Genomic DNA, 14,834 nt, shown 5'->3' with positions numbered 1-14,834 from the left:
TTAATTCTTTAACTTCTATTTTATTAATACACATGAATCGATTTCAATTCTCAAAAGAATAATCGAAATACCAAACTCCATTAATTTACGATTACACCATCACGCCATCACATTCGCGCGCAAACATTTCGGGCGATAAACAACATCGATCCTTTTCTTCAAGACGAAGAAAAACAAAATGACCAGTGAGTCAACTATCTTCACGATGATGGGAGATAGTTACATCACTCCGCCGACGAAAGTTCGGACTACGTCCAAGACGTGACCAAAAAAGGCAACCACGCGAATCAAGCGTGTAATGAACGATCGAAACACAGTTGCAAGTCGTAGAACATCCAGAGGAATGCGACTCGGTAATTCCAATTCTGATTGGTCAATGACAATCAAGGAGAAATTAAAAGTCGAAATAGATTATTATCTAACGAGGTAATCGATAAGGGTAAAGTTTCATCGTGAAAGTCGTCTTGGTTGGTGCGAGTGCTTTTAGCGAGTTTACATTAAGCTCGTGACCACTCGAAATAGTCTCGAGAAGCTTTTGGAAGTTCTTTTAATGGAACAACGGAACATATGGCGCGCGCTATTGTCGTATATTGCGACGGAACCATTAATGATGCTATTTCGATTCGAGGAGATATTTTTTTTAAAAAAATGAAAAAATTTTTTTTAAAAATTCTATGATCGAAATATAGTTTTAACTACTGGGTGTGTGGTAATTTGATTTGTATGCAGTAGATTAGATAATAGTGATGGATGCATTAACGGTGTTAGATCATGAGTGGATAGTAGTAATTGGTTACGTGACCAGAAAGGACGATTCTTGTTACCAAAGATAAGTTAGGAGAATTTATTTTGTATGCTTGGTAAGCTCGCGAGAAAGAACTACAACGGAAGTATAATGCAAACTATCTGACGATGCAGTTTAGATTAGTTTGTATTTTAAATTTAAAATTTAAAATTGAAGAATAAAAAATTTGAGAATTATGATTTCAAGCGTGAATAAACAGAATAATTGAATGCATTTTGAAAATTTGAAGAAAATAACTATGCAGAGACAGATTTTTAATGCACGCTAGGTATACATAATTTCAACGGTTAAACGCAGCTGCGATGACGCTACGAAAGCGAATCGGTCCCTCGCGTTCTTTGCATTCCGGCTAGGTCGTGCATTGGCGTGCAAATATTATGGCGAGGTCGCAGATGGCCCTGCAGAAAACGAGCAAAATTCCGGCCGAGTCGACGCGTTAAAGGTGAACGTTTTGATGCCAGAAATAACCATCATGCTTCTTTTTATAATCTCTGCATCGCATGTTAACGATAGGTTAAATGAGAATTTACATACTCACTCGAGAATCTGGTATAAATACACAAATATGTAAATCACATATAAATTTAATCTGCTAACATTAAGAAGCTTAGATATGAAATCTTTTGTATATTGGTAATTTATCGTGTATACACTACAATAACATTAAATAAATAATAATATAAATATAAATGTTTAAACAACCACTGAGCTCTTTTATGTTCTGACAAGTGGAACTCTAAATTCAGTTTGTCATCGCGTCTTTGCTTCAAATCGAATTATTTCTAGGCACCTGACCTATGACACTGAACGTCTATTGTTAACGATTTTACTTCCCTCGTATTGAAAGGGCTAACTAACAATTGAAATTTGGATACGATAATTTTATTTCCTACAATCGATAACGTTGCGATCACGATGGATTTAATCGATTAGTTTAGACAATGCACCGGCTGAGACACGTGATAAATGGGACCTATTCTGCTTTATCTTTCTATTTTTTTCGCGAATAACTTATAGGCAATTATTTTTCGTATTCAAGTATATATATATAAATATATGAATTGTATGATACTATATCATATTCTATTTCTTAATCTATATAGAATTATATATTATTATATTATATATTATCAATCATACCATGTTTTGTGACGCATCATTTTGATTGTTTCGAATCACACATACCATTTCACTATATTTCATATCTTTTATATCTTTGCATATATCTTTCTCATGCATTAACTACACACAATTTACACACACTTTTTTTTCATATTACTTTTTTGATTATACACACTGTACACGTTTATTGTACGCGTCGCGTAGTCTAGGCCATTAATGTCGATCGTGCGAATCGAAAGCAGTTGCAGACCCGCGTTAATATTTCTGTTCCACACGTTCGATGACTCAATGACAGCCACATGGTGGGGTGCCCCCCCAGGGAAACGATCTTTGTGGGGTTTGCACAGGGCAAGCGTATGGAGGGCCACGTGTGTGCTACGAGCCAGATAAATCTACTCGCGTTAACCCTGCCCGTTTTCATCGTATTTACACATTATGTACCATGGGTCAATGTAACCCGTCTACAGTGCAATATTCTTGATAACAATATTAGGTTAGTACATATGAAATGCCGTTTTCAAATAAAATTTACCACTATGTATAGTCCTTTCGAAACATTATGCATTTGATGAAAATAATTTCTAAATAATGCACTTTTTTTTTAAAGATATATATATATATAATATATAATGATCTGATAACAATAGTTTTTGTATTTCACTATTTGAACTTGTTTCCTATAGCGTTTCTCACTGAATCATACGCTAAAAATCCCTAGGATATCTATATCGATTTTATTCGATATCCTTATCCTTCGATGATGTCACTAACTTCAGTTGTGCTAATCTCTATTCTCAATTTCTTTCGATATGTGTAATCTATTTGCGTGTAGTCAAATATGATGAATGTGACATAAAAATAGATAGGTATCTAATACTAAAATTTTGTTATATAAAAATAAAAAATAATTTTTCTAAAAAATATGGATATAATGATAATCATTCTACAAAGTGAAATTCTGACGAATTAGCAAGGTTATTAAATTCCAATTTCTTTTTTTAAATTAATTTTCGTTTTTAAAATTTAATAAATTTCTAAAAATTCTCTATCTTAATTCTTTTTAGTTTATATATTACGAAAAATCTTAATTAATGAAATAAATGACCGAATTATAAAATTGATCGAAAAGAAGAATTGTCTTGTTTCAACGATTCAGAGGGAAGAAATTAATTTCAGACTGATTTATGTACTAGCCGACACGTAAATCTGGAAGCGTTAAAAGCAAAACGTTTCAGTTGGTTAATGGTAGACAGGGATATACGGGATCGACTGAAACACATTTTCACTAACATTTTTCATGCAAAATATTTATTTGAAAAATTTGGCATAAAATATTTGAAATATGAAATTACATTAAAGAATATGCTTTTAAAATAACTTTTAAAATAAAAATTTTGCTTTTGTTATTTTTTTTTTAATTTTTTAAAGGAAAAATATTTCTTAATTAACTGTCACATTAACGACAAAATTTATGATAAATCTTATTTTTAGCTAGTATAAAAATGTAGTATACTTGTCTATTCAAAAAAGAAGAAAAGAGACATTCTTAATTAGAGCACGTGAGTAAAGGTTTTCTAAAGGATCGAAGAATATTAATAGCTGAATATAAATATAAAATACTGTTTCCTAACGTATTAATAAAATTTCAAGGTTTTCTCAACGAGAATAAAATATCTCAAGAAGGGTTAATAAGTATGTAATTATACAAATTTAATTTGTATTCAAAAAGTAAGTAAATAAAATTTTTTCTATATTTTATTTATTTTTTGGAAAAAATATATATGAACTACTTTTTCGCTTAATTCTTTATTTGAGATATTATTAGAGAAAGCAATTCTAATTAATCCATGACAAAAATGCTGGATCCCCACGTATCGCAGTCAAAAAAACCAAATCTTTGGCACGGTCTTCCGAACTCGTATCTCCCCTGGGTTATTTGCGGACTGCCTTTAAAGCGTCGTTAAGGAATCCTGTCTTGACCAACTTAAAGATACGATTTTTACGACTTTTTTATTAAATATCTCAAAGACTGAATGTGACACTTCTCGATCATTCTAATTTCGATCACAAAAAAATCGCTGTTTCTCAGGAATTTCTTTCATATGTGATTTAAGCAATAAATAATAAATTGTACAAAATTAATTCTGTATTATATTTAAAAAAAAATTTTTTCACAGATAATAAGTTTAAAATAATTCTCCACGAACGTACACAAGACATTTAAGACGGTAAAAGAAATCAACAAATCAATCGACAAGAAGAGAATAATGAGAATAATCTTGAAAAGAATAATGCAATATATCATAATAACGTGTAATAATGTTTTATGTAATTTTCTCCAAAGTAATTTCTACCATTGACAAATCGTGAGACAAATAATTTCATGGAAGGTCGCAGTATCGATAAATCCCAAGAATAATTGGAATGAATGGAATAGTGCCGATAAATCGCGAGAATAATTCAACGAGAACGATTCAAAGCGGGTGTTCTGTGGTCAGGTCAGCCTGTGTAGAATGATTTGAACGGTAAATATATCCGCGAGCCGGACGTGCGGACGCCTAATCTGAGCCCGTGCTCTCGGAAGGGAGGAGGCCGCTTCGTCAAACGAAGAAACGCGACTCTGCATTCTGCAGAGGCCGTTTACCGCCACCAGTTTTTGGCCTCGAGTTTAAGACAAAATTTTACGACTAGTTTAACCGAAGCTCCCTATTCTACAAAATAATGAATTTACCCAGTAAGTAAACGCTATTATCTCAAACACGTAGAAAATTTAAATTTCAAAGAACCGAATATTAAATCGTTAAAGAAATGAAAGACCAAATATTCTTCAGAAGACTTAAAGAAGACCGAGAAATCGAGGAAAGTTGAATGAGAAGAAGTATCTAAAAAGCGTGGTTTTCAAACAATGACGGTGAAAAGCGACTGTTTTTTAACTTTGCACGATGGACAATGAGGATATATCTCTCGCGATAGAAATAGTTATTAGACGCAAGTGATTCTGATTGTTAGATACCAAGATTCCCTTCTCTTCTCTCTCTCTCTCTCTATTCATGCATTATGCAAAGTATCTTCCGCTCTCCGTATTATCCACGGTTTATTCCCATCGTTGTTGATCGTGGTCGGAGAAAGCGTACGAAATCGCTTCGTTCGTAAAATAATCGTGATACACGGTATGTATATAGCTATAGTAAGATTGGCGTCTAACGTTTTTCTACGTTAATAGCAGCGCTACATTGTTAAACGTGCAATTCTTATATACAAGTTTTTACAGTTAAACGAGATGCATTGAAATATGGCTCGTTAATCTGATGGGATCCTACGGTTCTTTTCTGAAATAAAGAGCACAGTTGACCTTGAATTATGGGTGGAAATATCAAGAGAACGTATCGTTGGTGAATGATTGTATATAAGCAAACTTTATGACTCGTAAGATCGTTTTTTTTTTCTTCTGAATACAAAATGGAAACGTAATGGAGGTAACGAAATTTTGTTGGAGATGTTCTAAAGATGTATCTAAGATTTTTTTTTTTTACATAAAAATTTAAGCGTCGAAGATTCTAGGAAGAACTAACGCAGAAAAGATCATATCGATAGTTTCACAAACTCTTTATCAAGAGCTAATGAGATGCTCCTCGAAAGAGACAGCTTGATCGAGGGTCACCGTGTCAACGTGATTCCTGACGCGTGCACGCACTCGAGAACACGGCCTACGCGTGCAATTCACAACGCTCTTTTCGTCCCACGTTTTCTCGTCGTCTCTCCCAATAGCTGCACTTTCCATAAATTAATTATTTTAATAGGCTGTGTTCGAGGACGCGAGGTATCCGATGTCTCCACACGTGCACAAAAGAAATATAAATGGATTAGCTGTAATACTTCCCTTTTATGGTCGTTACTATAAATTATGTAAATCGTGTATTATGTAGTTATATAGTGGAAAAAATATAATATATATATATGTAAAAAATATTTGCATTTTATTTGTTGTAGGATTCTTATTAAAAATGGATTGAGATTTTTAAATCAATCAATCTTCTAAGCTTAAAACTTTAACTAAATATTTGAAATATTTTTTTTATGAAATTTTTAAAATTTTGACTTTTAGAATTCTTTGAACATGCATTTTGGATATTAAAAGAATGATTTCTTCTATAATGAGTATAATTTATGGTGTATGATGATTTGGTAAATTTGACAACCAATATTTTGTCTTATATAACGATTCGTATCATAATGCGTCGTTCAAATTGAAATTTTACAATCCTTCTAACATGTAAAGTGCAGAAAGAAACGTTTGAATATGGAATTATTAAAATTAGAACAGACGGTATATATTTTTTATAACGATACAATAATACAAAGCTAATAAATAAAATTGTCAATTTAATATTATCCAAAAAATTTAAACTATGATTACATAAAATTCATATGATCTTGAGATTAAAAGAATTTCCACGAGAGTTTCCACGAAATCGGAAGTCGTTAAATATACAATTAAATTAAATTACTCGTGAAAAAGATTGCACATTTTAATCAGTAATTAATGTCAACACGTGCCCGGAAAAGATTGTCATAAAAGGGTTTATCTGTTCATTGAAGAAAAAACACTCTCACGGAGGCTAAAAGCATGGAAGCACATTTCCTTGGCAGACGTGCACCGTTGCTGCGTAAATTATTCCCATCCGGCGTAAACATTAAACAAGTATCGTTTATACATGCCATGTCAAGAGAAAGAAAGAAAGAACGAAAGAAAGAATGAAAGAAAGAAAGAAAGAAAGTTCCACCTTTTACTACATCACGATTATTCATGATTAAATTCCCTATCATACGCTATGATTAAATTTAATTTCGCTTTTTACTGGCGAAGCAACATTTATTATTTTTATACAAATCAATAAGAATTTAATAAGAAAAAAAAAAAAAGAAATCGCTTTTTCAACGTCAGAATGAAAAATAAAAAAAATTTGGAAATAAAAGATATTTGATTTTTGATTTGATAAAAGATATTTTGATTATAAAAAATTAGAATTGAGAGATTAAATAATTAAGTTGGAAGTAAAAACTTTTAAGATATCTTGAGAATAAGAAAAATGGAAAAAATACCGAAAGAAAAGAATTAAAGTATGGTATTAGAAACAAAAAATATTCAGAATAATAAAATTTAAAAAATATCAAAGAATTGGAATTAAAATATCTCATTGGAAATAAAATAGTATCAGAATATTTTGACAAGTTTAATTTTTAGATAATAATTAAAGTGATATGAATATTTAAAAAGAAAACTTTATAACGATATTATAGAGAATATCATGTATTTTATAAAATCGAAATATATAATAAATATATGATAAAAAAGAAAACAAAAATATAAAAGTGTATGAATATTTTTAAAAATAGTTCAATTAATTTACGTAATATAATTGGTCCATCGCAGAAAGCAATGGTGCCTCGCGTCTCTGAAAGTGAAAAGCAATTTCGGCCTCTACTTTAACTTTTTATTACTTCTTATTTCTGTTCCACTTATTCACTACTGTGAATGATTTACGTTCTTTAAATATATTATTATGAAAGTCATTAAATGCATGGATTTTTTTTAGAAAAAACCTATTAATGCAATTATTGCGACACTTTTAGAGTCCAAAATAAAACAAAAAAATGATTATACTATTCTAATAAGATCTGTAATTTTTTATACTTCAACAAAAATATGATTTTTCAACTATTTTACTGTAACTGATGAAATTAAATTATCAAATTTATTACACTATCAACTATGTACATTTATTTTAATTCTCTAATAAAATAACAAAGTTATAAAATAAATAATTAAAGATAGGGTCGATTGAAAACAAAAAATGTTTCGTTATATTTGACGATCTGAAACTGGCGTCAAAATAAACGATATAATCTGCAAATAACTTCGCTTTCATGAGGATTACGTAATGGTCATCCTTATGCCCTACTTGCAGTACATTACGAAAGAGCAGAAGTTTATATAATAAATAGCGAAAAAGTATATTAAATATTCTAAGATCATGTAACTTCTTATTTGGAACAAGTAGACAGAAAGAAATATCTTCATTGATTAATAATTATCTTTTAAATATTATTTGATATATAAAAAATTATTTATTTTTCACAACAAAATTAAATTATACAAAAAAAAAAAAATAAAAATTATACATTTAGTATAAAAATTTTATATAAATGAAGAGCACCGCTTATATTAAGTCGTTTCAGAGGCCACTATCACTAACGATTACACAAGCTTATCTGCTCTTTCCGCAGACTAACACGTTCTACTGTGTAAACTTAATGAATAGTCACCATAAAGATCATAAAATTATTCCTGTTCAAGCATATTCCATCTTTACATGAATAACATCTGTTTAGAAAAAATATGATTTTAATATAATTATTTAAATAAATTACTGTAGTGTATATATGTAACTACAAAAATATCTAACACATATATTTTATAATATTATAATTTCTATATCACAATGAAATAATATGATAATATACTTGAAAAGATAATCTTCTGAATTATAAAATATGAAAATGTATATAGGTAAATTAAATATATAAACAATATTATTTAATTTATTATTTATTATAAAAAAATATTAGATAATATATTCATTAATAAATTTAATAGAAAAAATTGTCAAAATTGAAAAGATTGCTTATAATTTATAAATGAACATGTCACAAATTTAAAAAAAAATGTTGCATTAGATATTGTATTAAATTTTTATCTACTAATATGTACCTATTTGGAATCGTCCATATACATAAAATAGACACGTCCTTGTCACTTTACCGTATATGAGATTAAAAGCGGATAAATTTGAAAAACATTACTATTAATAATAATAACATTACTATCAGTCAAATGTAGATATGTGGATATGACAAATATTTAAATGATAAATCGATAATTCTTTTAATCAAACGAAGAACTCTTTTTTTAATAATATGTGAAACATAGAAAGACCCTTGTATATTCTTTTCGTTATTACGTTTTCTGCGAAAATAATTCGACTTCCGGTCAACAACATGCTCGCAATATTATTTTTGACGAAGCGTATTGTAATTCGGAGAGCACGATATAGAAATGAAAAAAAAAGGTCTCGACCAACTATACTTAAGAGCGGGAATGACATCTGCTCGCACAGCTTCCGAGAGTCTGCGCAACTATTTCCAAATAAATTAGTCGAGAAATCGAGCAGCTCGCTATTTCTGTATTGTTACAGCTACGTTTCGAATTTCAATCATTAATTTGCTGATATTTTTTTTTAATTATATTCATTCAATAATCGAATAATTTGAAATCAAAAATAAATTTAGAAATTATATAAAAAATAAATTTAATAAAATGTTTTATCGATATGATTATATTTTGAGCATAGCTAATGTTTGAAGAAGAAAATTTAGCTTCAATCGCTATCGCTAACATTCTATTGGAATAAATGATACATGTTTAAATTAAGTGCAAAATAAAAATTACTACTATTTCGATATTCGATATTATATATTTCATATATTTCATAAAAGATGACATTTGTTCATAAAGGGTGCGACATTACTGATTTTATAAATCGATCTTTCCATTCGAATAGAAAAATATATATATTAATGAATATATTTTTTAATGAAATCCGATAACTAATTAAAAACGCAAACAAAGGGAAGAGAATAGGATAGATTTGCATCAAACATTGAGAATTTCGAGTGCATCCCCTTGAACAGCGCGGAAACGAAATCGATAACCTATACAAGAAGGACACTGCCTCTTTCTTACCTTAAACATATAAATATTAGATCCTCAAAAAGAAGAGAGGAGTTAATACTCTAGTTGAAGTCTTCTTTGACGATTTTGATACGTAGCACATTTATTTACGAATTGACAATTAGCCGGTTATGTTGAGGCGTGCCGGTTGATTTTTCGTTTTAATTTTTACGTTTAAACGTTTCTTTGAACAAACTGAAGAGTCGTTGAAAAGAGAATGTAGCGTATATATTCGTTTTTCGTTCGTTAGAAATCGGTGTACATTTCACGAAATAACTTCGTGAAACGACTTACAACTTCTGTCCGCACATACCGAACTATACTATCGCACCACTTTGAGAGCACCTCCGCGGATCGACTGCCAACTATATTCACACAGGCCACCGTCACTTTGCCTGTATAATAGGAACGTTCAACACTTCAGCAACAACCAGCGACAACTAGCGACAGCCAGCAACGACCCCTACGTGCACCCTCTATCGACTGGTAACCACGCTAGGATTCATCGGAACAGTGGAATGTACAATAGGTGGTTGAAAATTTGAAATATTCGCGCGTTTTATCTTAAACAGCGGAACATATGGAAATGTTAAGTTCAAATTAATATAAGCAAATTAAAATTATTTATATGAATAATTATAAAAATTAACACATTTAAAAAATTATTTTCTTCAATTTTTATATTTATTTATTAATTTAAATTTAAAAATATATCCTATTATATATTTATCTTATATATATTATATATCCTATTATATATAATTTATCCCAACTCTTTCATGACAGGAGTTAATGTCATTAAAGCGTTTTCCATGTTTTTTCGTTCTCTTTCAGTTTTAAGAGTATTCCATACTCGTTCTAATTCTTGTTGTTGATATTTCTGAAATATTTAATTTCAAAATATTTTTACTAATATCGTTATACACATGATCTAAAAAAGAATTTACTTACTTTGATAAAAAGAAAACAATGTTTTAATGTTGCACCCACATAAAGTATTTCTATTGATACCAAACGTCCTGCAATATCATTTATAAGTGGGATGGCTTTCAATAAAAATTTATGAGGACCATGACGGGTTTTCACTAATGCTATTTTTGTATGTATATTACAATACTTTGCTAAAAAGATTATAAAATAAATAAAATCAGATATTTATTCAAAAATTTCAATTTTTTTGTTATTTTGAAATTATAAATAATGATAATGAAACTATAACTTTTATATTACCAGTAAAACCAGCTTTTATCGCAGCAACACCAAAATCACCATACAATTGTTGTACTTTTTGTTGAATAGCAACATGTAAAGTTGTAATTTTTAATTGTAAAGGCTTATTAGATTTATCACCAAGAATTATTTTAAATGTTATATATCTAAAAATATATTTCGAATACATTTTAATTATATTTTTATAGATATAATGTTTGAAAATTATAATAAATGAAAGTATAAAAAATATATTATTGAATATCTAAAATAAATAAATAAACGCAAATATTTTTAAAATATATAATATTGCTACCTGTTTTTAAACCGAACCATGTTTAGGTTATGTAACAAGTTAAAATATGTAATTCTCTAGAAAAAGTTACTTAAGAAAAAAATAAATATTAATTATATATATAATTTATAATTTTATATCATTTAATAATAAATAATTGAAAAACTGTATGTTCTGAAAAATTTATGACAAAGTTTTACCACGTGTGTTACTTTTTATTACTCAATACTTAAGGTATTGCTAGGTCACTGTCAAACTAGTCGCACACGTGCGTGCAATGTATACTATATTTTTATTATTATGTTTTAACAATAAAATATTTCGTTTTTTTTAAATACATTGTTATATCGTTACTTATTTAAGTACTTATTTAATAATTAACTTTAATAGAACTTATATAAAACACTCGAAGAATATAAAAAGATCACAATACGAAGTAGTAGAATTAATTACGATAACGCACTTGGAATTTTTTATACATGTTTCCATATACGGATCTACGTATAGTATGCTATTTTACTTACGTAACATTGTTATATTTCGTTTTGAATGTTTTTATATCCTATATTTTTAAATTTAATTATAAGCTGTTTATTTGGAATAATTCCATTGATAATAATTTCCTTTTTGTATATTATGTTTTTTTGTTTTATGTATAAAAGAGTTATATAGCAACAAGTTATTATTGGTGTTATTATTACTTAACTGTTTCTTATTGCTGAAAGAGTTATCTCAGGGTCATGTAAGATTAAAGTAAAGCCTATGATTACATAAAGTTTTACTGATAATAACTATTACTTACTCATATTTGCAGCTCACAATGATTCTAATTGAAGTAGAGCATTCAGTTGAATTCTCTTAGTGAAAGATATAAAACTTACGAATCTATTCTAAAGAATATGGACATGGATTACTTTGTGGGTGTTGATGTAGGAACAGGAAGTGCTCGAGCTGCTCTGGTATCCTCTAAAGGGAAGATAGTAAAATTGGCAACATGCCCACTTGAAATTTTTCATCCTGCTCCTAATTTTTATGAACAGTCATCTGATAATATTTGGAGTGCAGTTTGCCATGTAGTAAAGGTATAAAACAAATTTAATAAATTTAATCAATTTTATATCAATGATAAATCGAAAAATTATATATAACTTTTTTAATTGCAGTCAGTTGTGGCTGATATTTCAGCAGATAATGTAAAAGGTATTGGTTTTGATGCTACATGTTCATTGGTTGCAATTGATAAAACAGGATCACCAGTTACAGTTAGTCCAACAGGTATTTTTCAAAATTTTTCAAAATTAAAATAAAATATCTATTCATTAAATTTTTATTTTTATAGGAGAAGATAAACAAAATGTTATATTGTGGATGGATCATAGAGCACAAGAAGAAGCTGATTTTATAAATGCCCAAGATCATGATATGCTTCAGTATGTAGGTGGAAAAGTATCATTAGAAATGCAAACTCCTAAAATGTTATGGCTGAAAAAAAATCTATCTTCATCTTGGAATCGTGCAGCATTGCTATTTGATCTGCCTGATTTCTTAACATGGAAAGCAACAGATTCTGAATCAAGGTAACAATATTATTATATAGAATTTATTTTTAATATAAAACATAAACATTGTAGTATAACTTTTTAGTTTGATTTCAGATCTTTATGTTCTTTAGTGTGTAAGTGGAATTATAGTGCTGGTCCTGATGGTAACAATAAATGGAATGATGAATTCTTTGAACAAATTCATTTAAAAGATCTTAAGAAAGATAACTGGAGAAAAATAGGTATTATTACTAATTCTATATAATAATCGGAATTGTTGTGAATTTTAGGTAAATTTAAATCGATTACACAAAACGGAAATTATTTCGTTTGAATCATATATAGTTTTTGAGTTAACAAGTTAACAAATCTCTTTTATGTTCAGACAGATAATATGAAAGTATTACTTTATTTTAACAAAGAGAAATATTAATACGAAGGTAATGATGTGAGGACTCCGGGCGATCCGGTTAACCAAGGATTATCGGCAAAAGCTGCATCTGAATTGGGTCTCCTAAAAGGAACAGCTGTGGGGACTTCTCTTATTGATGCACATGCAGGAGGACTTGGTATGATAGGCTGTTCTGTACCTGCCATGTCTTACAACTTACAAAGTAGATTAGGTATATCTATAAAAAATGTTTTTATTGTATACTATTATTTTTGTCGCTCCGATTTTTATAATTAATGAATGTAATTTACAGCATTAATTTGTGGCACATCAACTTGCCATATGATAGTTAATGAGAAGAAACTTTTTGTTAATGGTGTTTGGGGCCCATATTTCAGTGCCATGGTTCCAGGATTATGGTTGAATGAAGGAGGACAAAGTGTAACTGGAAAATTACTTGATCACATAATTGATACTCATCCTGCGACACCAGGAATTTTGAAAAGTTTAAGCGGAAATAAGTAAGTTAAAATAAATTATATAAATTCATAAACTTTGTTATTATTTATCATGTAATTTTTAGACATATACAACAATATTTATCTGAATTATTACAAACGATGTCTGATCAAAAAGGCTTAAAAAATGTTTCATATTTAACGAAAGATATTCATGTATGGCCTGATTTTCACGGTAATCGATCACCTTTGGCTGATCCAACACTTAGGGGAATGGTAATAATATTATATGTTTTTCTTATTGACTTGATAATTATAAAATAAATAAATTAATTTTTTTAATTGAATATTATATAGATATCAGGACTCTCTTTATCAGTTGATCAAGAAAACTTGGCACTATTGTATTTGGCAACAGTACAAGCTTTAACGGTACAAATATATTTAATCTTCTTATATTTTTCTTATAATAAAAAGTACATTTAAAGTTTTTTGACAGTATGGTACAAAACATATTTTGGAAACATTAGAAGCTGCTGGTCATAAAATAGATACTTTATTAGTTTGCGGAGGTCTAAGTCAAAATCCATTATTTATACAAATACAAGCAGATGTATTAGATTTGCCTGTATTATGTCCTATTGAAAAAGAATCGGTACTAATAGGAGCAGCAATTCTTGGGTCTTATGCAGCTAAAAAATTTAATACAATGTATGATGCTATTAAAGCAATGGGAGGATCTGCAACTATGGTTAAACCTACAAGCAAATGCTATAAGTAAGCAAATATGTTCAAAAAAGTTGTTTAAATTATTTTTGATTTATAATATATATATATATATTTTTTTTAAGGTATCATCTTCAAAAATATCGAGTTTTTCGAAAGATGGTGCAAGATCAAAATGATTATAGAGAAATTATGAGTGAAGAATTTTTATAATTACTATCATAGATGGTGCATTTGTACTTATTAACACTATGGTGAATAAAATGAGGAATTATACATAAAAAAAATCTCTTATAGAATCTCATAATTAGCAAATAATATAAAAAAATATGATATTTCTTATACAACTTTTTTAATTAATATTTTATATATATTATTATGTTGAAATATATTTTTGTTATCTATTTTATTTTTTATCTTTATTTGTTGTAAATAAAGATATATATGGAAACATTTGTAAAGTTTTCTTACCTTAAACATGGTAAATTTAAACGC

The 14,834-nt window shown here is 28.7% G+C and overlaps 3 protein-coding genes and 1 long non-coding RNA gene across 8 annotated transcripts in view; 2 read left to right on the top strand and 2 right to left on the bottom strand.

Moving 5' to 3' along the window:
• corn (microtubule-binding protein cornetto) overlaps positions 1-10,094 on the bottom strand; it is a 28,916-nt gene extending 18,822 nt beyond the window's left edge. For 3 of the 5 annotated variants that reach the window (XM_012490628.3, XM_012490623.3, XM_012490626.3), the window contains exon 1: positions 1,946-2,620. In XM_012490628.3, coding sequence (XP_012346082.2) covers positions 1,946-2,044 — 99 coding nt within the window. In that variant the 5' untranslated portion in view covers positions 2,045-2,620. Of the gene's footprint in view, positions 1-1,945; positions 2,621-9,731 lie in introns of those variants that run through there. The other 2 variants (XM_012490627.3, XM_086904629.1) reach the window with 2 other exon arrangements.
• On the top strand, positions 2,671-6,328 carry LOC147658125 (uncharacterized). Its single transcript, XR_015291106.1, has 6 exons — positions 2,671-2,901; positions 2,992-3,486; positions 3,578-3,655; positions 4,105-4,661; positions 4,759-5,097; positions 5,199-6,328. It is a non-coding gene; the product is annotated as an uncharacterized LOC147658125 (long non-coding RNA).
• A 287-nt stretch (positions 10,095-10,381) lies between the features above and the next one.
• On the bottom strand, positions 10,382-11,726 carry Pop5 (POP5 ribonuclease P/MRP subunit). Its single transcript, XM_003696383.4, has 4 exons — positions 11,245-11,726; positions 10,950-11,095; positions 10,671-10,840; positions 10,382-10,599 (listed from the first exon to the last, which is right to left on the bottom strand). Exons 1-4 carry the CDS (start codon positions 11,262-11,264, stop codon positions 10,483-10,485), a joined length of 453 nt encoding a protein of 150 aa, XP_003696431.1. The 5' UTR covers positions 11,265-11,726; the 3' UTR covers positions 10,382-10,482.
• LOC100865629 (FGGY carbohydrate kinase domain-containing protein) lies at positions 11,598-14,790 on the top strand. Its single transcript, XM_086904641.1, has 11 exons — positions 11,598-11,729; positions 12,038-12,305; positions 12,387-12,498; positions 12,563-12,800; positions 12,879-13,006; positions 13,205-13,387; positions 13,469-13,676; positions 13,739-13,889; positions 13,971-14,045; positions 14,113-14,390; positions 14,465-14,790. The coding sequence occupies exons 2-11, from the start codon at positions 12,123-12,125 to the stop codon at positions 14,550-14,552; spliced, it is 1,644 nt and encodes a 547-aa protein (XP_086760767.1). The 5' UTR covers positions 11,598-11,729; positions 12,038-12,122; the 3' UTR covers positions 14,553-14,790.
• The last annotated feature ends 44 nt before the right edge of the window (positions 14,791-14,834 follow it).

This window comes from Apis florea, unplaced genomic scaffold (genome assembly GCF_048593485.1).
Source record: "Apis florea isolate Af1SG1 unplaced genomic scaffold, ASM4859348v1 contig_2350_pilon, whole genome shotgun sequence".
Classification (NCBI taxonomy): domain Eukaryota; kingdom Metazoa; phylum Arthropoda; class Insecta; order Hymenoptera; family Apidae; genus Apis; species Apis florea.
This window is presented reverse-complemented; position numbering and strand designations above follow the sequence as displayed.